Source organism: Aquarana catesbeiana, unplaced genomic scaffold (assembly GCF_042186555.1).
Source record: "Aquarana catesbeiana isolate 2022-GZ unplaced genomic scaffold, ASM4218655v1 unanchor228, whole genome shotgun sequence".
NCBI classification, from domain to species: domain Eukaryota; kingdom Metazoa; phylum Chordata; class Amphibia; order Anura; family Ranidae; genus Aquarana; species Aquarana catesbeiana.
Window position 1 is genome coordinate 4,303,026 of NW_027362655.1, and position 27,378 is coordinate 4,330,403.

The 27,378-nt window shown below is 44.3% G+C and overlaps 1 protein-coding gene across 1 annotated transcript; it reads right to left on the reverse strand.

The window, feature by feature from the left end:
- Window positions 1–882: 882 nt before the first annotated feature.
- On the reverse strand, window positions 883–19,346 carry LOC141121734 (uncharacterized; the record flags this gene model as incomplete). Its single annotated transcript, XM_073611445.1, has 6 exons — window positions 883–1,361; window positions 4,803–4,870; window positions 8,679–8,733; window positions 9,042–9,172; window positions 12,997–13,072; window positions 17,058–19,346. Coding segments are annotated over 6 exons (2,754 nt in total), but the record flags the coding sequence as incomplete, so codon positions are not given.
- Between the last annotated feature and the right edge of the window lie 8,032 nt (window positions 19,347–27,378).

Genomic DNA, 27,378 nt, shown 5'->3' on the forward strand with positions numbered 1-27,378 from the left:
GGGGGAGCTCCGCCGGGGACTCCTGATGCGAGGGGGGGCTCCGCCGGGGACTCCTGATGCGAGGGGGAGCTCCGCCGGGGACTCCTGATGCGAGGGGGAGCTCCGCCGGGGACTCCTGATGCGAGGGGGAGCTCCGCCGGGGACTCCTGATGCGAGGGGGAGCTCCGCCGGGGACTCCTGATGCGAGGGGGAGCTCCGCCGGGGACTCCTGATGCGAGGGGGAGCTCCGCCGGGGACTCCTGATGCGAGGTGGAGCTCCGCCGGGGACTCATGGTGTGAGGGGGGGCTCCGCCGGGGACTCATGGTGTGAGGGGGAGCTCCGCCGGGGACTCCTGATGCGAGGGGGAGCTCCGCCGGGGACTCCTGATGCGAGGGGGGGCTCCGCCGGGGACTCCTGATGCGAGGGGGGGCTCCGCCGGGGACTCCTGATGCGAGGGGGGGCTCCGCCGGGGACTCCTGATGCGAGGGGGGGCTCCGCCGGGGACTCCTGATGCGAGGGGGAGCTCCGCCGGGGACTCCTGATGCGAGGGGGAGCTCCGCCGGGGACTCCTGATGCGAGGGGGAGCTCCGCCGGGGACTCCTGATGCGAGAGGGAGCTCCGCCGGGGACTCCTGATGCGAGGGGGGGCTCCGCCGGGGACTCATGGTGTGAGGGGGGGCTCCGCCGGGGACTCCTGGTGTGAGGTGGGGGCTCTTTAATCATCCTGACACCATAACAACCATGGTGCCGGGATGATTGAAGTGCTAACACCAGGTGTTTGGAGTAACTTTATCTGATGATTGTTAAACTTTCTAGAATACACATATTTTTATTGTGTAGGATCTGGGGCTGCTGTTGCGTCATTTCCCTCTCCCCCTTTCCCCCTCTCCCCCTCTCCCCCTCTCCCCCTTTCCCTCTCCATCATTCATCTCAGACTCTAACCACACCCTCTTGAGTCACGCCCACCATGTCACGTAAACCACGCCCATTTTTCGCCACGGCGCACTTGTATATTTTTCCTAAGCCACGCCTACAACGAATGCCACGCCCCCTAATTATGGTACGGCTCCGCCTACAGCCACAAAAACCTAGATCAAAAAAAAAAATGAATTGTCTCGACCTTTCCAGCCACGTCACTGGCAATGTTCACTTCCGCCGGCCTGGACGTGATGTCAAAACCTCGCGCCCAGGCCTCCAAAAGTCATAGAGATGACTAGGGACCATCTGGCCACCAGATATCTCTATGCTCAACTTCCAGCAGCCGCTGATTCATTTTCCGGCTTGCCGATCGCACGGGCGAGACGGTAGAAGCACCGGAGAGCAGGTATCTCCATATCAGTGTAGAAATTCAGTGTGAAACTTTTCCTCTGTGCAGGAGCTTCCTGTAAAAAAAAAAAAAAAAAAATAAAAAGAAGAAGAGACCGGCCACTGCTGTGTTTTCTCCCTGTGCAGGGTGACTGGTCTTGTATCCACCCTCTCAGTTTTCTGCAGATATCATGTAGTGGGTGGAGCCTGCTGGTCCCTCCCACAGCTCTGCCACCTGCATAGGTAATAACTGGGTTTGCAATTGCACTTGGTGTACACAAAGTGAATTTATATCACTTGTGGTTATTGCAATAACGTAACAATGTAAACTTCATGCTAATCTGATATCAGGCTAGATTTTCATGTTTTAATCTGTGTTTTTTTTCAGCCAATGGTGAAGTTTTTGTAATTAAAGATGTGGGAGACAGTAGTTCTGGAACAGAAAAAGCTGGAAAAAAAGGTCTTGCTCTCTATACAATTAGAAGCAATCATGGTTGCAATTAGTAGACAAAATCAATGTGTTATAAACCATAACCATTATATATATTTTTTTTTTTTTAACGTAACTGCACTCAAAACTGATCCAAAATTCAGGTGCAGACTGAAAAACCTGCCACTATACAATGTGCAGATGTATGCTCCAAACTATAACAGGCGTGTATCATGATCAAGTACAGTGCAGCATTAAAAGGATGTGATGACAATGCATTTACATTGATGTTCTTTAATCAGAACGTTTCTGCAATTACACAAGGTTTACACCTGCACATCACCTGGTACCTTGACTTTCTTTCTAAATGCAAAACAAAACACACTTAAAGCGGGGGTCCACCTATCTATCGTTTTTTTTTTTTTGGAGTTCATTCACAAACTTTTCTTCTCATGATTATCTACTCACATGTTCTGTGTAATAAGTCCGCCTGTGTCCGATTTCGTTGTAAAGAATAATTTATAAAATTCACTGGAGGCGGTTTCCATCTTCATTGTGGGCATTTGAAGCCCACAAGCATGTATTTCCTGGATGCGGTGAATGCTGTGCTCCCAGCATTCACCGAGATGTTGTGATGACACTGTTGCACAATGCATGCTGGGAAGCCTGGGAGAGGCTAGAAACACGCCTACTCCCATGGGAGGAAAACCAGGAAGATTAGAAAAAAAAAAAAAAGGTAATTACGGCGATTTAAATTTTCGTTTACACAGCATGTCAGCATCTAGGCAAGGAAGAGAATGCATAGAGATAATGTTCAAAATTAATATCTGTATGTATTCTCTTCCTTGCCTAGATGCTGACATGCCATTTAAAAAAATTAAAATCACCGTAATTACCTTTTATTTTTCTATTCTTCTTTGCACTTCCTGGTTCTCCTCCCGTGGGAGTAGGCGTGTTTCTAGCCTCTCCCAGACTCCGCACAGTCTCCTGGGAGCTAGTCTCAGGCTTCCCAGGATGCCACTGAGCATGTGCGGGAACGAGCAGAGAATGCTGGGAGCACAGCATTCACCGCATCCAGGAAATAAATGCTTGTGGGCTTCAAATGCCCACAATGAAGATGGAAACCGCCTGCAGTGAATAATATAAGTTATTCTTTCCGACGAAATCTGACACAGGCGGACATATTACACACAATATGTGAGTATGTAATGCTGAGAAGAAAAGTTTGTGAATGAACTCAAAAAAAAAAAAAAAAAAGCGATAGATAGGTGGACCCCCGCTTTAAAGTGGTTGTAACCTTTCAATTAAAAAAAAAATACACACAAAACATACATGTTATACTGACCTGCTCTGTGTAATGGTTTTGCACAGAGCAGCCCCCATCCTCTTGTTATGGGGTCCCCCGCCAGCGCTTTCGGGCCCCTCCTCAACGGGTACCCCCACGGAAAGATGCTTTTCACGGGGGCACCCCTGTGGGTTTGCTCCCAAGATCCGCTGCTGTGTCCATTGACACAGACAGTGGGACTCGGCCACGTCACAGCTTTTGATTGACAGTAGCGGGAGCCAATGGCTCCTGCTGCTATCAATCTGTCCAATGAGAAGACCGACAGCAGTTGGAGCCTCTGCGCTCATGCGGATCACTGGATCGGATCGGGCTCACTGGGGGAGAGCTGCAGCGCAGAAGGTTTTTCACCTTAATGCATTCTATGCATTAAGGTGAAAAACCTTAAGGCTTTACAACCACTTAAGGAAAAATAGGCCACCGATAAAGGAGTACAATATTGGGGGTGCAGTGTTGACCATAACTACAGAGGAAAAAGATCTGGGGGTGCTTATATTGAAATGATTGTGAAATGAGCAAACAGGGGGGCCAGGTAGTTGGGAATGTAAACAGAACTCTGGTATGCATCAGTAGAAAGATATACAGGTTAAGCCTGTATGCTGACATTTCTTTATGATCTGGACTTGGACTCTGGACTTGTTTTCAGTGCCACATATACTTCTAAGGCCCCTTTCACACATGCGGACCACTCATTTCATCAGTTCAGTCACGTTTTTTCAAAGAAAAAACGGATAAAGTTTACATTAGGTTTACATCAGTTTACCAATCAGTTGCATATTTGTTTTTGTTTTTTTACATCCACTACCAATGCAAAAACGGTCCATTTGTCAATTTACATCTGTTCCCTTTTTTTAACAGAATAAAAATAGGGCTTTCATCAGTATCAAAAAAACGGATGTTGACGGATGTAAACGGATGATCATCCGTTTACATCTGTTTTTCCAAAGAGTTGCATTGATGTCTGTTTTTCATATGTCAATGGATGGATAAAAATAGACAAAAGGTCCGTATGTGTGAAAGGGGCCTTACGCTTTTAGCTCTCATGGTTTTAATTTTTTTAAATCCAATAATTTAAAAAGATAAAAATTCTGATGCTCAGGTTGCCATAATTGTGTGCCCTGTGTGTCAGAGTTCCCAGGAAGCTACATATAGGAAATTATGGCTCCCTGAAAAATCAGTCATTCTAGCAACTTGATAACGACGTTTGTAAGGAGAGATCTGCATTAAATTGTAGCTCTAGCCAAGAAATGTTTATTACGTTTCGGATAGCATAGTTAACATTTCCAACAGAGTTTTTTTTAGCTTTATCCCACTTGGAGAGAGTTACCCTCTCTATTTTCCCTGGGGAGCATTGTCACTGGGACAAAAAGTCATGAGAAATCCAGCATGTTACAGCTTTCACTCAAACAGTAAGTGATGTAAAAAATCTTGTAACGGGCACACCTAGGTAGTGGAGATTCCCTATGACAGGGGTTTCTAACAAATTATACTATTTCTGTTTAGATTGTAAGCTCTAACAATGAGGGCCCTCTGAACACTCTTATATGGAATTGTACTGTCTTCTGCCAAGTGCTGCACAAACAGTTTGCGCTCTATAAATCTGGTAGAATAGGAATATTAAAAAAAAGAAAAAATGTTTTGGTTAAGAGACTTTTTATGACACTCGCCAGCCTGCAGATTCCATAGGTGGAGAAGAGCAAAATATAAGTATTGGTAGGGACAGCTTCTCTGAACAGTCAGTTTTACCTTTTTGGTTTCATGGATGTGATGGCAAACGGTTGCAGCTGTAGCACTGAGGTCCTTCATGCGCAATTCTGTAAAGTTGCAGGAAACAGAGAAAACAGATTACATCTGCAGCCATCAGCATGAACACCAACAATACAATTATCAAGCTATAAAAATCAGCATACAAAGCAGTGTGGCGTCTTAAAATAAACCAGTACTGCCAAGCCCAAGTGAAAGCTCCAAGTTAGCCTGGCTGCAGCCTTTATAGGGATAAGGAACCTCCCTCCCCCTACTACCACAAGGTAAATATAGTAGCAAGTCCTAGTTGCAATCTTGGAACACCCAATAAGAGGATAATATGCAACCGGTCTAAACTACGTGGCATGTTCACCCATCTTGTCCGCCAGGCTAATGGCATTGGTGAACTAGAGATACTGTTGTATTTGGATTTTGTGGGAATTTCAGAGACCTGGTTCAACAGCTCTCATGATTGGCTGGCAAACATTCAAGGGTATACCCTTTATCGCAAGAATAGAGAGGGTAAAAAAGGGGGAGGGGTATGCCTATATATCAAGAATAATGTACAAGAGAATGTGAGAATTGACATCACTAAGGGAGCTAGGGAAGAGGTGGAATCCTTATGGGTAGAGCTCCAAAGGGATGAAGCTAAGGGGAAAATAATACTGGGAGTATGCTATAGGTCCCCTAACCTGAGGGAGGAAGAGACAGATCTATCACAATTTGCATTAGCAGCAAGGATGGGAAGTGTTATAATGGGGGATTTTAATTATCCAGACATATACTGGGCGGAGGGAACCGCGCATTCAAGCTCGCCAGTTCCTAAATGTCTTACAGGACAATTTTATGGGTCAGATGGTAGACGCACCAACTAGAAGTAAAGTGTTACTGGATCTACTGATTAAAATACAGACCTGATCACGGATGTGGAAATACAGGGCAATTTAGGTAACAGCGATCACAGGTCAATTGGCTTCAGTATAATTCACACAAATAGGAAACATAAGGGAAATACAAAGACACTGAATTTCAAAAGAGCCAACTTACCTAAACTAAGAACCTTGCTAGAAGGCATAAATTGGGATAAAATCTTAGGAACAAAGAACATGGAGGAGAGATGGGTTTGCTTTAAGAGCATATTAAATAAGGGCATTAGCCAATGCATCACATTGAGTAATACATTTAAAAGAGCAAACAAAAGTCCTGGATGATTTAACTCCAATGTAAAAATGCATATAAAAGCAAAAGAGAAGGCCTTCAAAAAATACAAGGTTGAGGGATCATCATCAGCATTCAGACTTTATAAAGAATGCAACAAGAAATGTACGGGTGCAATAAGGACAGCCAAGATAGAACATGAAAGGCACATAGCGGTGGAGAGTAAAAAAAATCCCAAGAAATTCTTTAAGTATGTAAACAGTAAAAAAGGGAGGACAGACCATATTGGCCCCATAAAGAATGAGGAAGGACATCTGGTTACAAAGGATGGGGAGATGGCGAAGGTATTGAATTTATTCTTCTCCTCAGTCTTCACAAGGGAATCGGGGGGCTTCAGTAACCAAAACTGCAGTGTTTATCCTCATTACACATCACAGAAAGCACCTCCATGGTTAACGGAGGACAGAATTAAAATTAGACTTGGGAAACTTAACATTAATAAATCACCGGGACCAGATGGCTTGCACCCGAGGGTACTTAGGGAACTCAGTAAAGTAATTGCCAGACCATTGTTCCTAATTTTTACTGACAGTCTACTGACTGGAATGGTACCAGCTGATTGGAGAAAAGCCAATGTAGCACCAATATTTAAAAAGGGCCCAAAATACATCCCTGGAAATTACAGACCAGTTAGCCTAACATCAATAGTATGTAAACTCTTGGAGGGAATGATAAGGGACTATATACAAGATTTTAGTAATGAGAACGGTATCATTAGCAGTAATCAGCATGGATTCATGAAGAATTGTTCTGGCCAAACCAATCTACTAACCTTCTATGAGGAGGTGAGTTGCCAGCTAGATAAAGGAAGGCCCGTAGACGTGGTGTATCTGGATTTTGCCAAAGCATTTGACACAGTTCCCAATAAATGTTTACTGTACAAAACAAGGTCCGTTGGCATGGACCATAGGGTGAGTACATCGATTGAAAAGTGTCTACAAGGGCGAGTTCAGAGGGTGGTGATAAATGGGGAGTACTCGGAATGGTCAGGGGTGGGTAGTGGGGTCCCCCAGGGTTCTGTCCGATTTAATTTGTTCATAAACGACCTGGAGGATGGGGTAAACAGTTCAATCTCTGTATTTGCGGACTATACTAAGCTAAGCAGGGCAATAACTTCTCTGCAGGATGTGGAAACCTTGCAAAAAGATCTGAACAAATTAATGGGGTGGGCAACTACATGGCAAATGAGGTTCAATGTAGAAAGATGTAAAATAATGCATTTGGGTGGCAAAAATATGAATGCAGTCTATAAACTGTGGGGGGGGGGGGGGGGGATCTAGGATGGAAAAGGACCTGGGGGTCCTAGTAGATGATAGGCTCAGCAATGGCATGCAATGCCAAGCAGCTGCTAACAAATCAAACAGAATATTGGCATGCATTAAAAAGGGGATCAACTCCAGAGATAAAACGATAATTCTCCCACTCTACAAGACTCTGGTCCGGCCGCACCTAGAGTATGTTGTCCAGTTCTGGCCACCAGTCCTCAGTGTACTGGAAATGGAGCGAGTACAAAGAAGGGCAACAAAGCTAATAAAGGGTCTGGAGGATATTAGTTATGAGGAAAGTTTGCGAGCACTGAAACTATTCTCTCTGGAGAAGAGACGCTTGAGAGGGGATATGATTTCAATATACAAATACCGTACTGGTGACCCCACAACAGGGATAAAACTTTTTCGCAGAAGGGAGTTTACCAAGACTCGTGGCCACTCATTAAAATTAGAAGAAAAGAGGTCTAACCTTAAACTACGTAGAGGGTTCTTTACTGAGAGCGGCAAGGATGTGGAATTCCCTTCCACAGGCGGTGATCTCAGCGGGGAGCATTGATAGCTTCAAGAAACTATTAGATAATCACCTGAATGACCGCAACATACAGGGATATACAATGTAATACTGACATATAATCACACACATTGGTTGGACTTGATGGACTTGTGTCTTTTTTCAACCACATCTACTATGTAACATGACAGGGCTCATGAACACATGAAACCTACTCCTCTGTGTAAAGTTTAGTACCATTTTTGTGCTGCAAGGCAACGCATCCTGCTTTGTTGCTTAGGTGAGAATTACGTACGGACTCCCTCTGCTTCCTGAGATTGCCACACCACACATCCCAGAGGGTATCGTTGTACAGAGGGCTCATACGAGCCACGAGATTCTGCGTACACGCAGCATTCCTGCACACACGTGTTCCGTTTGCATTTGCGGAAATCTGGATGTTGCAGTGCTCTAAAAAGGTACAGATATCAGAAACTAGTGGAATTGCTCTCATTTGCACAGTAATGCCAAATGTGTGTATGTGTTTGAAAATGCACTGCTGTTATTGTATCACTCTAGTTGGAAACCTAATAAATCTTGATTAAACCAAAAACTGTGGTACCCACAAAAATGGTAAAAAATGCCCAAAATTGTACACATTGATTTTTAAAAACCTTAAAAAAGGCACTTCTGTAACTAGCAGAATAGGCTTTACAATATCTGCATGCTTCTTTTAACCCTTTGATTGCTATGACAAGTAGGCCACATCCTTGGCCGTCAAAGGATAAATATAGGTAATAATGGGTAGAAACATCCGGTTTTATACAACAGCTGGACACACATTAGATTTCAGAAATTGTGCACCATTGCTAAGACACTGAACAAAATTATAAACTTGCTTACCAAGTGCAGGATCGAGCCTGACCTTTTCTGCATTCACAACTGGCTTGTACTGGTTCTGCACGTAAACAATAAAGGATATTAAATCACAGGTCACAAGACATCACTAAACAAATAGGGGTTGATTTACTAAAACTTGAATGTGAAAAATCTGCTGCAGCTTTGCACAGTAGCCAATCAGCATCTAACTTCAGCTTGTTCAACTATGCTCTCCAGTTTTAATAAATCAACCACATAGTGCAAGTAAGGTAGCTGAGTAGTTGGTAGCCTTGTAGTGCCACACTGGGTTCCAGCAATCAACCATAAATTAAATATTGGTATTGGTCCACGGACTTAAAAATATTACTATTTGAATGAACAACATACCAGGATTTCACGCTCCGTTTTTAATGCTTTGACAAAATGACTCAGGATCTTCCTTGGATATCGCTTTCTCTTCATTGAGGTCTCCACCATGGCTTCATCCAATTGGTCTTCTAGTATTTTAATGTCCGGTTCTGCCAGGTGAGGAAATATAGAATAAGCCTGGGTTTCTATAACTATACCAAAGAATATACAGCCATGGCCAAAAGTTGAGAATGACACAAACATTCATTTTCACAAAGTCTGCTGCCTCAGTTTTTATGATGGCAATTTGCATACACTCCAGAATGTTATGAAGAGTGATCAGATGAATTACAATTGCAAATTCCCTCTTTGTCATGAAAATTAACTTACTCCCATAAAAAAAAAAAAAAACACACGATTCCACTGCATTTGTGAAGAAGGCTTCAGGGCGCCCAAAAAAGTCCAGCAAGTGCCAGGACCGTCTCCTACAGTTCATTCAGCTGTGCTATCGGGGCACCACCAGTGCAGAACTTGTTCAGGAATGGTGTGAGTACATCTGCATACACAGTGAGAAGACTTTTGGAGGATGACCTGGTATGAAGAAGGGCAGCAAAGAAGCCACTTCTCTCCAGGAAAAACATCAGGGAAAGACTAATATTCTGCAAAAGGTACAGGGATTAGACTGCTGAGGACTGGGGTAAAGTCATTTTCTCTGATGAATCCCCTTTCCGATTGTTTGGGGCATCTGGAAAAAGCCGTGTCCCGGTCTAGCTGTGTACTTTAGTAAAATAAATACTCAGAATGATGTGCTACACTAAGGCCTAAGCCCAGGGGGCTGGTCTGTTCTATAGTCTTCCAGTCACTTATTTTTTTTTGGGGGGGGGGGGGGGGGGGGGGCGAGCTGGAGCATGTGCAGCAGAGTGAATTACAGCATACTTAGCTTGTCTATCATATTAACTATAGGAACAGCATTCCAGAAGAGATATTTAAAACTCACTGGTGTGTCTCTGGAGGGGTAAACCATATGGACCTCCAATGTTATATAGGATTAATATGTCTCTCTATGTATATTCATAAACCTAGAATTTTTTCTACAGACATAATGCAGTTGATGTTCAGGTACACAGACCTGGTGAGCCAGGAGCAAGGAAACTGGTATCCCCTCCCAAACAGCCATGATCATGAGAAGCACAGTGACAGAGTGATGACATCAATGGGTTTAACAACTTCAATACCGGGATTTTTTGCCCCCTTCCTGCCCAGGCCAATTTTCAGCTTTCAGTGCTATTGCACTTTGAATGACTATTGCGGGGTCATGAAACGCTGTACCCAAAAGAAATTTTATCATATTTTTGAGACAGATAGAGCTTTCTTTTGGTGGTATTTAAAGACAAACTTTTGAAAAAAAAAGTTTTTCTTAGCTAGAAAATGTTGTAAATAAGTAATTTTCCTCCTTCACTGAAGTGCGCTGATGAGGATGCACTGAGAAGATGGCTCTGAAGAGCAATGATGATGTCATATGACAGGGCTTGACAAATTTGCTTGGAATCTAGGAGCCAGCTAAAAAAGTTAGGAGCCAGGTTTTTTTTTTTTTTTTTTTTTTAAAACGACCGACAAAGCTTTATTTTCAATATAAAAATTAACCAATCTTAAATTTACACAGAGACGACTAGAACTAATGTGACTGCTTTTATTTCCTGCCATGCAGGTACACAAGACCACCATATTCTCGCTAAGGATCCAATCAGGTCCGCCTGAAAAACTGACATGCGAACCTGATCAGACAGCCCCTGTGAAAGGGGCCAAGCAGGGAGATGACAAATAATAAATTCATTTTAATTAACCACTTCCTTCCCGCAGGACGACTATATACGTCCTGTCTTTGAAGAGAAATACCGTTGTTATGGTAGCAGCTAGCTACCATAACCCCGGTATCTTCTTCAAGAGCCGGCGGTTCTCTTTCAGATAAAAGTGGTCTCTGCAGCAGATTAGCAGCGAGATCACTTTTATCGGCGGCAGGAGAGGGCCCCCCTACCGCCGCTCTCCGGTGCCCTTCACCGCTTATCGTGGCCGTCGGTAACGGCGGAGGCGATCCGGATCTGTCCCTGGCCTGACATGGAGACGAGTGAGAGGAAGATGGCCCCCCCGCCCATCTCCAAGTCATTGCAGGGCGAAAGCGACGTCAAATCGTCACTTCCACCCATAGCTCTTGAAGGGACATTTTTTTTTTTTTTTTCAAATGACAATTTTTTTTTTAATGCATTTTAGTGTAAATATGAGATCTGAGGTCTTTTTGACCCCAGATCTCATATTTAAGAGGACCTGTCATGCTTTTTTTCTATTACAAGGGATTTTTACATTCCTTCTAATAGGAATAAAAGTGACTTTTTTTTTTTTTTTTTTTAAAAGAACAGTGAAAAAATAAAAGTTAAAATAAATAAGAAAAAAAAAAATTTAAATGTGCCCCATCCCTTGTAATAGAAATAAAAGTGACACAATTTTTATTTTTTTTAAAAACAGTGTAAAAATAAAAAATAAAATATATAAGAAAAAATAATAATTTTTTTAAATGCGCCCCGTCCCGCCGAGCTCGCTTGCAGAAGCAAACGCATATGTGAGTAGCACCCGCATATGAAAGCGGTGTTCAAACCACACGTGAGGTATCGCCACGATCGTTAGAGTGAGAGCAATAATTCTAGTCCTAGACCTCCTCTGTAACTCAAAACATGCAACCTGTAGAATTTTTTAAACGACACCTATGGAGATTTTAAAGGGTAAAAGTTTGTCGCCATTCCACGAGCGGATGAAATTTTGAAGCGTGACATGTTGGGAATCAATTTACTCGGCGTAACATCATCTTTCAAAATATAAAAAAAATTGGGCTAACTTTACTGTTTTCTTATTTTTTAATTAAAAAAAGTATTTTTTCCCAAAAAAGTGCGCTTGTAAGTCCGCTGCGCAAATACGGTGTGACAGAAAGTATTGCAATGACCGCCATTTTATTCTCTAGGGTGTTAGAATAAAAAATATATATAATGTTTGGGGGTTCTAAGTAAAGGGAAGGAGATGAGCAGGCAGTGAAAACAGGTAGGGAAAGCTGCTCCATTAGCATTGGTGGATGTCTTGTCATACCAACGGCCACCACCAGAGGGCGCCCGATTGCAGAAGGAACCAGGAACCATAGGACTGCAGTAGGCCGCAAAGCCGGGGCCTCAATTACCGGCGCGGCCCAGCGCGATCGCGGCGGGAGGGGGGGGGGGGGGGAGGCGAACGGACACAGGATACCAAAGCTGTGCCGCCCCAGGCGCCAGGTCGCTAATTCTAGTCGCAAATGCGACCTGGCGCCCGGGGTTTGTCGAGCCCTGTCATATGATGTCGCCCCAGAACGAGGGCCGCCTTGTGCCCGTCATTTTACTATATGGCGGGAGGTGGTTAAATTAGGTTTGTAATGAAAATAAAAAGGTTTTCTCTAAAAATTAACTTGTTGATTGGGGGGGGGGGGAATGGGAAGCCAAATTATAGGCAGATTAAACTTTAGTTTTAATTATTCCCTATTGCATCCAATGGTAAAGAAAGTTTCATCTGGAGTTGAGCTTTAAAGGAGTTGTAAAGTCAGAAGGTTTTATTTATCTTAATGCATTAAGATAAAAAACCTTGTGTGTAGCAGCCTCCCCAGCACCCCCTAATTACTTACCTGAGCCCCATCTCTCTAACGATGTCCATGAATGTCTAAGTCGTCCGGTTAACTCCTCCTGATTGGCTGAGACATAAACACACAGAGCTGTGACTCGGCATGGGTGCCCCCATAGGAAGCTGCTGACTGTGGGGGCACTCGATAGGAGGGAGGGGCTGGGAGCAGCAAAGAGGGCCCGGGAAGGGGAGGATCTGGGTTGCTCTGTGCAAAACCAACTGCACAGAGGAGGGAAGTATAACATGTTTGTTATTTATTTTTTTTAAAACACGAGACTTTACAATCACTTTAACCGATTCTTACCAGAGTCTTTATCTGGGGCCTCGTGCCATGACAGTCCATTGATGCTGACATTCTCTTGAAAGGCAGATTCAAAGTCCTGAATTTAAACAAAATATCTGTCAAATCAGAACACCAATTCTACCTGTGGAATATGCTGAGGTTTTGTAAGAACTGTATTAAATATCAGTCTAGCCCTATTCCAAAACTGATACTTAAAAGTAGAACTCCAGTTTTGTTCAAGGAGCTCGGGGGTTATTAAAAATAGGAACAGAACAGCTTTTGCTGCAAAACTGCCCCCTCAGTACTTGTTTTCCACTACTTGATGTCACTACTTTCAGCAGTGTTAATCGCCATTGGTTCCTCAAAGACTGCAGGTAAACCGATGTCCCCACAGTCCACAGCAGCTCTCACTGTTTACTTCCATGGACCTCTGTGTCACTACACAGTTCTAAAGTAGAGGTCAGCGAGAGGAAGCATTGAGATCTTACAGGGGACCATGGAAACAGTTTCCCTGTAGATTTGAGGAACCAGTCCTCTGGAATGCATTTGCCTTCAGTGGAAAAGGTAACTATGTGCACCTCTTCTTCTGCAGAGTATTTGTTCCTGGAGATTTCAAATAAATACAGGACAAGGGTTCTTTAGGTCAACTAGTGTACTGGGTTCTATACACCGTTACTCAGATAATAGCAAATCTTTATATGCAAACTGTGGTACCCTTATAGTGCAATTTTTGACACTGACATTCATTGCAGTATGCTGCCCATTCATTTTCATTGGAACCTCAACGTCAGCAAAAAAAAACAAAAACACACACATCTGTGCTTTCCCAAATGCACTGCAAGGCAACCTATATATTCCTTGGTACATGCCATGTCTAATCCAGGAAAGCACAGTTGGTGCCAAAAATGAATGGCAACAAGCATACCCATCGCACTTTGGTTCCCCCGTATGAGGGGTGTGAATTGTTAACTGTTAATTGGGTGTTAACATGTGGTCAGGCTGCTCTAGCACATCATACTGTATACAAAATTTCTTTGGCTGCACACCACCGCCCGTCCAAGAGTGTTTATTGCGTAAATTGTACAATGCGTACTACCATCAGGACACAATCAAATAAATCAGGTTGATGCGTTTCATACAACCATTGTGCTTCCTCAAAACCAGGTTAAACACTCTTGGACCGCCGGTGGTGTGCAGCAGAATTTATTTTGAATCCAGTGTCTCGGTAGTGAGCCAGGGCTAGCATCCAGACCACTGAGTCCATCAGGACATTATATTCACCTGGAGCAGTGGGACTTTCCTTTCTCCCTGACATCATACTGTATACGGTGTATATGTAAGCTAACTAGATTTGAGCACAGATGTTCTGTCAGTTCTATTGCAAAGTGCAGGCCAGTGACCAGAGCTGGTTCCGTAGTTCTCTAAGAGGCAGATACCAGGTCAAATTCAGGTACTTGCATGTAAAAAATACATTTAACTATATATTAACTGCATGCGACCGGCTTACGCAGAAGGGCAAGTATAGGCATACTAACGTACCTGTATGTGGCCCTTTAAGAAGCGGCTTGTGGGCGCGGGTCCCGTGGACACGATGTCCGTCGGGATCTCCGCGATCGTCTCACGGAGAGGAAGAACGGGGAAATGCTGATGTACACAAACATTTCCCCGTTCTGCCTAGTGACACTGATCACAGCTCCCTGTAATCGGGAGTGGTGATAAGTGTCGTGTCACACATAGCCACGCGCCCCCCCCCCCCCCCCAGTTAGAATCACTCCCTAGGACACACTTAACCCCTACAGCGCCACCTAGTGGTTAACCCCTTCACTGCCAATAACATTTACACAGTAATCAATGCATTTTTAATCTCACTGATCACTGTATAAATGTGAATGGTCCCAAAATAGCGCCAAAAGTGTCTGATCTGTCCGCCATAATAAAAAATTGCTGATCGCCGCCATTACTAGTAAAAAAAAAATAAATAAAAATCATTAATAAAAATGCTATAAAACTATCCCCTATTTTGTAGACGCTATAACTTTTGCGCAAACCAATCAATAAATGCTTATTGCGATTTTTATTACCAAAAATATGTAGAAGAATACGCATCGGCCTAAACTGAGGAAAAAAATGTTTTTTATATATTTTTTGGGGATATTTATTATAGCAAAAAGTAAAAAATAATGCGTTTTTTTCAAAATTGACGCTATTTTTTTTTATTTATAGCGCAAAAAAGATCAAATACCACCAAAATAAAGCTCTATTTGTGGGGAAAAAAGGATGTCAATTTTGTTTGGCAATTATCAGCTAAAGCAACACAGTGCTGAATCGCAAAAAGTGCTCTGGTCTTTGGGCAGCAAACGGTTAGTGGTTAATGACTACAGAGCTGCATTAAATATTTAGGGTGCCATTGCTGACCACCTGGAAATAGTATTTCCATGAAAGGTGGTCCGAAATATTAACCTCATATTTTACTTCTTTAACCACTTGCCTACAGGGCATTTACACCCCCTTCCTGCCCAAGCCATTTTTCAGCTTTCAGCGCTGTCGCACAATTGCGCGGTCGTGCTTCACTGTATCCAAACAAATTTTTTTTTATCATTTTCTTCACACAAATAGAGCTTTCTTTTGATGGTATTTAACCACTTCAGCCCCGGAAGATTTTACCCCCTTCCTGACCAGAGCACCAATATCACCAAAAAAAAACATTTTTTTTTCCCTCAGTTTAGGCCAATATGTATTCTTCTACATATTTTTGGTAAAAATCGCAATAAGCGTATATTGATTGGTTTGCGCAAAAGTTAAAGCGTCTACAAAATAGGGCATAGTTTTATGCCATTTCTATTATTCATTTTTTTATTAGTAATGGTGACGATCTGCAATTTTTATCAAGACTGCGACATTATGGCGGACACGTCAGACAATTTTGACACATTTTTGGGACCACTGGCATTTTTACAGTGATCACTGCTATAAAAATGCATTGATTACTGTGAAAATGTCACTGGCAGTGAAGGGGTTAACCACTAGGGGGCAATCAAGGGGTTAATGTGTTCCCTAATGTGTGTTCTAACTGAAGGGGGGATGGGACTGTGTAGGGAAAGAGATAGATCGCTGTTCATACTCTGTATGAACAGACGATCTGTCTCTTCTCCCCTCAGAGAACTGGAAACTGTGTTTACACACACACAGATCCCAGTTCTCCGTGTGTCCCGAGCGATTGCGGGAGCCCGACAGTGATCGCAACCACCAGCGGTGCCATTCTGCCGCAGTACAACTGCGGTGGATGGTCGGCAAGTGGTTAATCACTGCTGGGTTTTTTTATTTTTTACAAGAAAAAAAAAAGACCAAAAATTTTGAAAAAATGTTTTTTTTTTTACTTTTTTTCTGTCAGTAAATTTTGTAACTAATTTTTCGCCTTCACTGATGTGCACTCAGATAGGCTGAACTGGTGGGCATCGATGAGGTGGCACTTATGGGCACTGATTAGGTGGCACTGGTGGGCACTAATAGACGGCACGGATGGGTGGTACTTATGGGCATTGATTGCCAGCAATGACTGGCATCGCTAATGGGCACTGATTGGTGGCCCTTTGTGGGCAGTGGTGGGCACTGATTGCTGCCATTGGTGGGCACTGATTGGTGACACTATATTGCTATATTGTAATCAGGGCACTGATGATCAGTGCCCTGATTACATTCCTAGATGTCCTGCGTGGAGATGCCGCTGATCGTCTCTCCTCGCCACACACTGTCAGTGTGAGGCGAGGAGAGTCTATTACCGGCATCTCCGTGTTTACATGTGACCGGCTGTGATTGGACAGAGGCGATCACATGGTCTCTTTACAGAGATCAGGGTCGCGCCATGTCCCAGAAACACTGCGCGGCTGCCGCTCTGCGGGTGCGCGAGAGTGGCCATTCTGGGACACCGTTCCAGAACGAGAGCCACCCTGCTGTCATTTGACGGTGGGCATGCAGCAAGCACTTAAAGGCCAGTTCACACCACAAGCAGTCCAGTGCAATTATTTTTTTCCTCTCATAACATCTCTACTGAAATTCAGGTTCCAAAGCCAAACACTTCTCACCCAGACCAAGTTCTTGTGATGCTGCTGCTTCTGTTCCTCATTCAGATACTGCTGACTATCCACAATTTCTTTGCAGATTCCTGTACACATCCCCAGCACCTCCTGCAGCAACTGCTTGGAACAACAGTGCACTTTATAGTCTCTGGCAGCCTCTCCTGCATTGCTCTCCATGGTCAAGTTAGAAGGATGCCTCTCATCAACAGGGTCCTGGAGATTTTTATTTTTTGTTACGTTTTTCCTGGGACTGATGTTCCCCCTAGGATTCCCCAAAACATCCCCACTCGGGGTTACAGGTTCACTTTTCCCAGTCCTTTCTTTGGAAGGTGTACCATAACCTTCTCGTATTGCCTCACCACTGATGCCAGAGCCATCACAGCTTCTCCTTGGTCTTAAGTTTTTACCCGGACTTCTAACCCCACCAGAGATGTCTAATGTCTCCTCCCTTTGGTTGCTGGGCCTCATTACACTTTTAACTAAAGGTGAAAGAGTATCACTGTCCCTTTTATTGGCAGCAGTGGAAAGTCCAGCTTTCTCGTAGTCTTTTTGTCCCCTGGTGCCTCCGCTGATTAAATCACACCTTTCAGTGGAAGAACTGGGTCCTCTGGAGCTGTTCTGTACATTACTGCTGGAGCCCTTAGGGCTCCTCAGTCTTTGTAAGCTTCTATTGTGGCTGCTACTCCCAGAGTCCCCAGATCCTTTTTCCTCTTGAAAGTTTATTGCTTTACTGGATCTGGTCTCTCTGGTGAATGAAGCATTGGTAGCAGTGGACAAAGCGGCTTCTCTGGGGCTGTCCTCTACATTAACATTGGTGCTACTAAGGTTTCCCTTTGGTTGTGAGCTTCTATTATGACCGCTGCTCCCACCAGGGTCCTCAGATCCTTCCCCTTGTTGAGAGTTGGCCTTGGCTTTGTTTTCATTCTTCTGCTGGCTTGAGTCTAAACCATCACCTCCTCTCCCGACCGCAATGGAGACTCCAGGTTCATCAATGTCCTTTGCTCTGCTGGCTCTGGTCTTTCTGCTAGACAATGTACTAGTTACGGTGGATGAGGTGGCTCCTTTGTGGTCATCCTCTACATTAAAGCCGGAGCCCTCATGGCTTCTTTTATGACTGCTGCTCTCCTCAGGGTTCTCTTGTTTTTGAGAGTTGGGCTCCACAAGGTCTACATTTTCCAATATCGCTTTGCTTGAAATGGCATCTTTACCTCTGATGGCCATGGAGGCTTCAGATCCCTCCTGCATTCTTCCTGCACTGGATCTGGTCTCTCTCTTCAGCGATGCATTAGTTACAGCAGCGGCTCCTCTGAAGCGGTTCTCTTCGTTAATGCTGGAGCCGTCGCGGCTTCTCCTTGGTCGCCGACTACTGTCATGGCTGCTGCTCTCAATAGAGACCTCAGAGCCTTGGGTTTTTTCAGAGCTGGGCTCAGCAAGGCGTGCTTTGTCTTTGCTTGAGATTGCACCTTCACCCAGTCCTCTTACTGCAGCAGAGGCTCCAGGCTGCTCTTGGCTTTTAGCTTTGCTGGATCTGGTCTCTCTGCTGAGGGAGGCATTAGTGGTGGGGGAAGAGGTGGCTCCTTGCGGGTTGTCCACTATGTTAACACTGGAGCTGTCCTGGCTTCTCCGTGGTCGTAGGCTTCTACCGTCATCACCTCTAGGAGAATGAGAGGCACTTTTGGGCCCCTCGGGGTGCGCGCTCTCGGCAGCGTTGGGCCCCTTGGGGTGCGCCCTCTCGGCAGCGTTGGGCCCTTTGGGGTGCGCCCTCTCGGCAGCGTTGGGCCCTTTGGGGTGCGCCCTCTCGGCAGCGTTGGGCCCTTTGGGGTGCGCCCTCTCGGCAGCGTTGGGCCCCTCGGGGTGCGCCCTCTCGGCAGCGTTGGGCCCCTCGGGGTGCGCCCTCTCGGCAGCGTTGGGCCCCTCGGGGTGCACCCTCTCGGCAGCGTTGGGCCCCTCGGGGTGCACCCTCTCGGCAGCGTTGGGCCCCTCGGGGTGCGCCCTCTCGGCAGCGTTGGGCCCCTCGGGGTGCGCCCTCTCGGCAGCGTTGGGCCCCTCGGGGTGCGCGCTCTTTGAGTCTCTTTTCTCCTTCCTTCCTGTGGAGGGCGCTCTGTTATTGGGCTCCTGGTCTGTTTCATTCTTACCCTGAGGAGTCCCTTTAATGGGGTCTTGCTTCCTCCTGAGTAGCTCTTCGCTTCTCCTCTTGCCTAGGGACCCCTGTTGTGCCGAGAATGGTTCCCCGTCGAAATCTGTTCCCCCTGTCTCTCGGCGGAGATCGGAACTCCGCCTCTCCAGCCCTCTGCACTACCGCTCCTCCTACTCTTCCCCGAATGCTAATCATCCTTCTACCGTCCCCGCCCCCGTGCGCGTCCCCTGTACAATGTTATTAGTCCATCCACACAAATATATATGTATATATTATCACTCCTATATATGTATATATTATCACTCCTATATATGTATATATTATCACTCCTTATAAAATATAATATTATTACTCCTTCCATATATATATATATATATATATATATCTAAATATATATATATATATATATATATATATATATATATATATATATATATATCTAAATATATATATATATATATATATAGATATATATATATATACACATACACACATATATATATTATATATATATATATATATATATATATATATATATATATATATATATAATATAAATAAATAAAATATAAATAAATATATATATATAAACTATACACATGTCATCATTATTATCCCTTCATATTAATGTGTCTAATTTATTCTTACCCCTCCTACGTCTTCATTAGTATCCCCGCCTATTATTTAATATTATTTATTGAACACTGGAAATTCTCCCCACAGTCCCTATTATTATTATTATTATTATTATTCCTACCACCTATTATATATCTATCAGTATACACGTCATCATTATCATCTCTTCCTATTATTTTATCTAATTTTTTTATTGCCCCTCCTATTATTTTATTTATTATTACACCTCCTATTATTTTATATTCATTGTTAATCCTTCTATTATTTTATATTATTGTTACACCTTCTATTCATTTTATCTAATTTATTATTACCCCCTCCCAGTGGCAGATGGTGCTGAAAATTTTTTGGGGGGGGCGCAAACAAACTGAAAAAATCGGAAAAAAAAAATCTTTAAACACAGCCACTGTGCACATCTGTTTCTCTGACTGCTCTACTCTTTGTATCGATCATCCTCACTCTTCTTTCTTACCCCAGACCCTTTCTGTCCAGGGGAAGCGGATTTTGATAGCAAGCTGACTATTGCTATCGAATCTGGTTCCCCCTCCCAATATAGCTTCCACAGCATTTCAAGGGTTAAAAACACTTGTATATGGCTTCTCTGACTGCTCTACTCTTTGTATCAATCATCCCCATTCTTCCTTCTTACCCCAGACTCTTTCTATCCAGGGGAAGCTGATTTTGATAGCAAGCTGACTATTGCTATCGAATCTGGTTCCCCCTCCCAAAACAGCTTGCACGGTATTTCAGGGGTTAAAAAGACTTGTATATGGCTTCTCTGACTGCTCTACTCTTTGTATAAATCATCCTCACTCTTCCTTCTTACCCCAGACCCTTTCTGTCCAGGGGAAGCGGATTTTGATAGCAAGCTGACTTTTGCTATCGAATCTGGTTCCCCCTCCCAATATAGCTTCCACAGCATTTCAAGGGTTAAAAACACTTGTATATGGCTTCTCTAACTGCTCTACTCTTTGTATCAATCATCCCCATTCTTCCTTCTTACCCCAGACTCTTTCTATCTAGGGGAAGCAGATTTTGATAGCAAGCTGACTATTGCTATCGAATCTGGTTCCCCCTCCCAATATAGCTTCCACAGCATTTCAAGGGTTAAAAACACTTGTATATGGCTTCTCTGACTGCTCTACTCTTTGTATCAATCATCCTGACTCTTCTTTCTTACCCCAGACCCTTTCTGTCCAGGGGAAGCGGATTTTGATAGCAAGCTGACTATTGCTATCGAATCTGGTTCCCCCTCCCAATATAGCTTCCACAGCATTTCAAGGGTTAAAAATACTTGTATATGGCTTCCCTGACTGCTCTACTCTTTGTATCAATCATCCCCATTCTTCCTTCTTACCCCAGACTCTTTCTATCCAGGGGAAGCGGATTTTGATAGCGAGTTGACTCTTGCTATCGGATCTGGTTCCCCCTCCCAATATAGCTTCCACAGCATTTCAAGGGTTAAAAACACTTGTATATGGCTTCTCTGACTGCTCTACTCTTTGTATCAGTCATCCTCACTCTTCTTTCTTACCCCAGACCCTTTCTGTCCAGGGAAAGCGGATTTTGATAGCAAGCTGACTATTGCTATTGGATCTGGTTCCCCCTCCCAAAACAGCTTGAATGGCATTTCAGGGGTTAAAAACACTTGTATATGGCTTCTCTGACTGCTCTACTCTTTGTATAAATCATCCTCACTCTTCCTTCTTACCCCAGACCCTTTCTGTCCAGGGGAAGTGAATTTTGATAGCAAGCTGACTATTGCTATCGAATCTGGTTCCCCCTCCCAAAATAGCTTCCACAGCATTTCAAGGGTTAAAAACACTTGTATATGGCTTCTCTGACTGCTCTACTCTTTGTATCAATCATCCTCACTCTTCTTTCTTAAACCAGACCCTTTCTGTCCAGGGGGAATGGATTCTGGTAGCAAGCTGACTGTGTGTTAAATTTGGTATTATCGCTCTCACTCTCTCATACTGGTCACTGGAAGTTGAACTAAAATTTTTTAAAAAAACTGCGTGGGGGTCCCCCTAAATTCCATACCAGGCCCTTCAGGTCTGGTATGGATATTAAGGGGAACCCTGCGCCAAAATAAAAAAAAAGGCGTGGGGTCCCCCCATAAATCCATACCAGACCCTTATCCGAGCACGCAACCTGGCAGGCCGCAGGAAAAGAGGGGGGAACGAGAGAGTGCCCCCCCTCCTTAACCATACCAGGCCACATGCCATCAACATTGGGAGGGTGCTTTGGGGAGAAGGACCTCATCCCCACAAACCTTGCCCGGTGGTTGTGGGGGTCTGCGGGCAGGGGGCTTAGCGGAATCTGGAAGCACCCATTAACAAGGGGACCCCCAGATCCCGCCCCCCCCCCCGTGTGAATTGGTAATGGGGTAAAAATGTACCACTACCATTTCACAAAAAAAGTGTCAAAAAGGTTAAACGCATGAGACGGTTTTTGACAAGTCCTTTATTAGTTTCTTCTTCTTTCCGCTTCTTCTTCCATCTTCTTTCGTCTGGTCTTCCTTCGGTGTTCTTTTTCTTCTTCCTCCATCTTCTTCTTCTCCATCTTCTTCTTCTTTTTCTCCATCTTCTTCTTCTCCATCTTCTTCTTCCTCCGCTCTTTTCGTCCTGCATCTTCCTGCGGCTTCTTCTCCGCTCCGTCCGCATGATCCGCCTCAGTGGGAGTCTTCTGCCGCATGACGCTTCGGTTCTTCTGACACTTCTTACATAACGAAGGGCGGGGCCACCCGGTGACGCACAGGGACTTCCTGGGACTTTCCTATGGCTTTCCCCGTGTTGTCAGAGGGGGCGGGGACATGCCCGCCCTCCATTATATAAGAAGTGTCAGAAGAACCGAAGCGTCACACAGCGGAAGACTCCCACTGAGGCGGATCGTGCGGATGGAGCGGAGGAGAAGCCGGAGAAAGATGCGGGACGAGAAGAGCAGAGGAAGAAGAAGAAGATGGAGGAAGTAGAACACCGAAGGAAGACCAGAAGAAAGAAGCGGAAAGAAGAAGAAATTAATAAAGGACTTGTCAAAAACTGTTTTGTGTTTTTTAACCTTTTTGACACTTTTTTTGTGAAATGGTAGGGGTACATTTGTACCCCATTACCAATTCACACAGGAGGGGCGGGATCTGGGGGTCCCCTTGTTAAAGGGGGCTTCCAGATTCCGATAAGCCCCCGCCCGCAGACCCCCAAAACCACCGGGAAAGGGTTGTGGGGATGAGGCCCTTCTCCCCATCAACATGGGGACAAGGTGCTTTGGGGGGCTACCCCAAAGCACCCTCCCAATGTTGAGGGCATGTGGCCTGGTATGGTTCAGGAGGGGGGGGCGCTCTCTCATTCCCCCTCTTTTCCTGCGGCCTGCCAGGTTGCGTGCTCGGATAAGGGTCTGGAATGGATTTTTGGGGGGACCCCACACCATTTTTTTTTTAATTTTTGGTTCGGGGTTCCCCTGTGGGGAAATTCCATGCTGTATGCCAGACCGACAGTTCATCATAGCCGGCGCTAGCGATAGTAGTTTTACATGACTTTTTTTCCTTTAGAAATGTCATTTTGCTGTCAGACTGTTCTAAACACAGGAAACATGCGCCACTTTAAAGGCATACTATAGACACCCCCCAGGTACGAAATTTAAAGGAATATTACACTTTTATTGTTTCACTTTAAGCATTATTAAAATCACTGCTCCTGAAAAAACGTCAGTTTTTAAAACTTTTTTTGCATTGATACATGTCCCCAGGGGCAGGACCCAAGTCATCAAACACTTCTTATGACAATAACTTGCATATAAGCCTTTAAAATGAGCACTTTTGATTATTCATGTTCGTGTCCCATAGACTTTAACGGTGTTCGCACTAATTTTTTGCCTGTTCGCATGTTCTGAATGCGAACCAAACCGGGAGGTGTTCGGCTCATCCCTAGCCATGAGGTGCCATGTTGAACTTCCAGTGACCAGAATGAGAAGGTAAGAGCGATAACACCAAATTTAACACACAGACAGCTTGCTATCAGAATCCGTTTCACCTGGACAGAAAGAGTCTGGGGTAAGAAGGAAGGCTAAGGATGATTGATACAAAGAGTAGAGCAGTCACAGAAGCCATATACAAGTGTTTTTAACCCTTGAAATGCTGTGGAAGCTATATTGGGAGGGGGAACCAGATTCGATAGCAATAGTCAGCTTGCTATCAAAATCTGCTTCCCCTGGACAGAAAGAGTCTGGGGTAAGAAAGAAGAGTGAGGATGATTTTTACAAAGAGTAGAACAGTCAGAGAAGCCATATACAAGTGTTTTTAACCCTTGAAATGCTGTGGAAGCTATATTGGGAGGGGGAACCAGATTCGATAGCAATAGTCAGCTTGCTATCAAAATCCGCTTCCCCTGGACAGAAAAAGTCTGGGGTAAAAAGGAAGAATGGGGATGATTTATACAAAGAGTAGAGCAGTCAGAGAAGCCATATACAAGTCTTTTTAACCCCTGAAATACCGTGCAAGCTGTTTTGGGAGGGGGAACCAGATCTGATAGCAAGAGTCAACTCGCTATCAAAATCCGCTTCCCCTGGATAGAAAGAGTCTGGGGTAAGAAAGAAGAGTGAGGATGATTTATACAAAGAGTAGAACAGTCAGAGAAGCCATATACAAGTGTTTTTAACCCTTGAAATGCTGTGGAAGCTATATTGGGAGGGGGAACCAGATTCGATAGCAATAGTCAGCTTGCTATCAAAATCCGCTTCCCCTGGACAGAAAGGGTCTGGGGTAAGAAAGAAGAGTGAGGATGATTTTTACAAAGAGTAGAACAGTCAGAGAAGCCATATACAAGTGTTTTTAACCCTTGAAATGCTGTGGAAGCTATATTGGGAGGGGGAACCAGATTCGATAGCAATAGTCAGCTTGCTATCAAAATCCGCTTCCCCTGGACAGAAAGAGTCTGGGGTAAAAAGGAAGAATGGGGATGATTTATACAAAGAGTAGAGCAGTCAGAGAAGCCATATACAAGTCTTTTTAACCCCTGAAATACCGTGCAAGCTGTTTTGGGAGGGGGAACCAGATCTGATAGCAAGAGTCAACTCGCTATCAAAATCCGCTTCCCCTGTACAGAAAGGGTCTGGGGTAAGAAAGAAGAGTGAGGATGATTTATACAAAGAGTAGAACAGTCAGAGAAGCCACATAGAAGTGTTTTTAACCCTTGAAATGCTGTGGAAGCTATATTGGGAGGGGGAACCAGATTCGATAGCAATAGTCAGCTTGCTATCAAAATCCGCTTCCCCTGGACAGAAAGGGTCTGGGGTAAGAAGGAAGAGTGAGGATGATTTATACAAAGAGTAGAGCAGTCAGAGAAGCCATATACAAGTCTTTTTAACCCCTGAAATACCGTGCAAGCTGTTTTGGGAGGGGGAACCAGATCTGATAGCAAGAGTCAACTCGCTATCAAAATCCGCTTTCCCTGGATAGAAAGAGTCTGGGGTAAGAAGGAAGAATGGGGATGATTGATACAAAGAGTAGAGCAGTCAGAGAAGCCATATACAAGTGTTTTTAACCCTTGAAATGCTGTGGAAGCTATATTGGGAGGGGGAACCAGATTCGATAGCAATAGTCAGCTTGCTATCAAAATCCGCTTCCCCTGGACAGAAAGGGTCTGGGGTAAGAAGGAAGAGTGAGGATGATTTATACAAAGAGTAGAGCAGTCAGAGAAGCCATATACAAGTCTTTTTAACCCCTGAAATACCGTGCAAGCTGTTTTGGGAGGGGGAACCAGATCTGATAGCAAGAGTCAACTCGCTATCAAAATCCGCTTTCCCTGGATAGAAAGAGTCTGGGGTAAGAAAGAATAGTGAGGATGATTGATACAAAGAGTAGAGCAGTCAGAGAAGCCATATACAAGTGTTTTTAACCCTTGAAATGCTGTGGAAGCTATATTGGGAGGGGGAACCAGATTCGATAGCAATAGTCAGCTTGCTATCAAAATCCGCTTCCCCTGGACAGAAAGGGTCTGGGGTAAGAAAGAAGAGTGAGGATGATTTATACAAAGAGTAGAGCAGTCAGAGAAGCCATATACAAGTGTTTTTAACCCCTGAAATGCTGTGGAAGCTATATTGGGAGGGGGAACCAGATCCGATAGCAAGAGTCAACTCGCTATCAAAATCCGCTTCCCCTGGACAGAAAGGGTCTGGGGTAAGAAAGAAGAGTGAGGATGATTTATACAAAGAGTAGAACAGTCAGAGAAGCCATATACAAGTGTTTTTAACCCTTGAAATGCTGTGGAAGCTATATTGGGAGGGGGAACCAGATTCGATAGCAAAAGTCAGCTTGCTATCAAAATCCGCTTCCCCTGGACAGAAAGGGTCTGGGGTAAGAAGGAAGAGTGAGGATGATTTATACAAAGAGTAGAGCAGTCAGAGAAGCCATATACAAGTCTTTTTAACCCCTGAAATACCGTGCAAGCTGTTTTGGGAGGGGGAACCAGATCTGATAGCATGAGTCAGCTTGCTATCAAAATCCGCTTCCCCTGGATAGAAAGAGTCTGGGGTAAAAAGGAAGAATGGGGATGATTGATACAAAGAGTAGAGCAGTCAGAGAAGCAATATACAAGTCTTTTTAACCCTTGAAATGCTGTGGAAGCTATATTGGGAGGGGGAACCAGATTTGATAGCAAAAGTCAGCTTGCTATCAAAATCCGATTCCCCTGGACAGAAAGGGTCTGGGGTAAGAAGGAAGAGTGAGGATGATTTATACAAAGAGTAGAGCAGTCAGAGAAGCCATATACAAGTCTTTTTAACCCCTGAAATACCGTGCAAGCTGTTTTGGGAGGGGGAACCAGATCTGATAGCATGAGTCAGCTTGCTATCAAAATCCGCTTCCCCTGGATAGAAAGAGTCTGGGGTAAAAAGGAAGAATGGGGATGATTGATACAAAGAGTAGAGCAGTCAGAGAAGCCATATACAAGTCTTTTTAACCCCTGAAATACCGTGCAAGCTGTTTTGGGAGGGGGAACCAGATCTGATAGCATGAGTCAACTCGCTATCAAAATCCGCTTCCCCTGGACAGAAAGGGTCTGGGGTAAGAAAGAAGAGTGAGGATGATTGATATAAAGAGTAGAGCAGTCAGAGAAGCCATATACAAGTGTTTTTAACCCTTGAAATGCTGTGGAAGCTATATTGGGAGGGGGAACCAGATTCGATAGCAATAGTCAGCTTGCTATCAAAATCCGCTTCCCCTGGACAGAAAGGGTCTGGGGTAAGAAAGAAGAGTGAGGATGATTGATATAAAGAGTAGAGCAGTCAGAGAAGCCATATACAAGTGTTTTTAACCCTTGAAATGCTGTGGAAGCTATATTGGGAGGGGGAACCAGATCCGATAGCAAGAGTCAGCTTGCTATCAAAATCCGCTTCCCCTGGATAGAAAGAGTCTGGGGTAAGAAAGAAGAGTGAGGATGATTGATACAAAGAGTAGAGCAGCAGAGAAGCCATATACAAGTGTTTTTAACCCTTGAAATGCTGTGGAAGCTATATTGGGAGGGGGAACCAGATTTGATAGCAAAAGTCAGCTTGCTATCA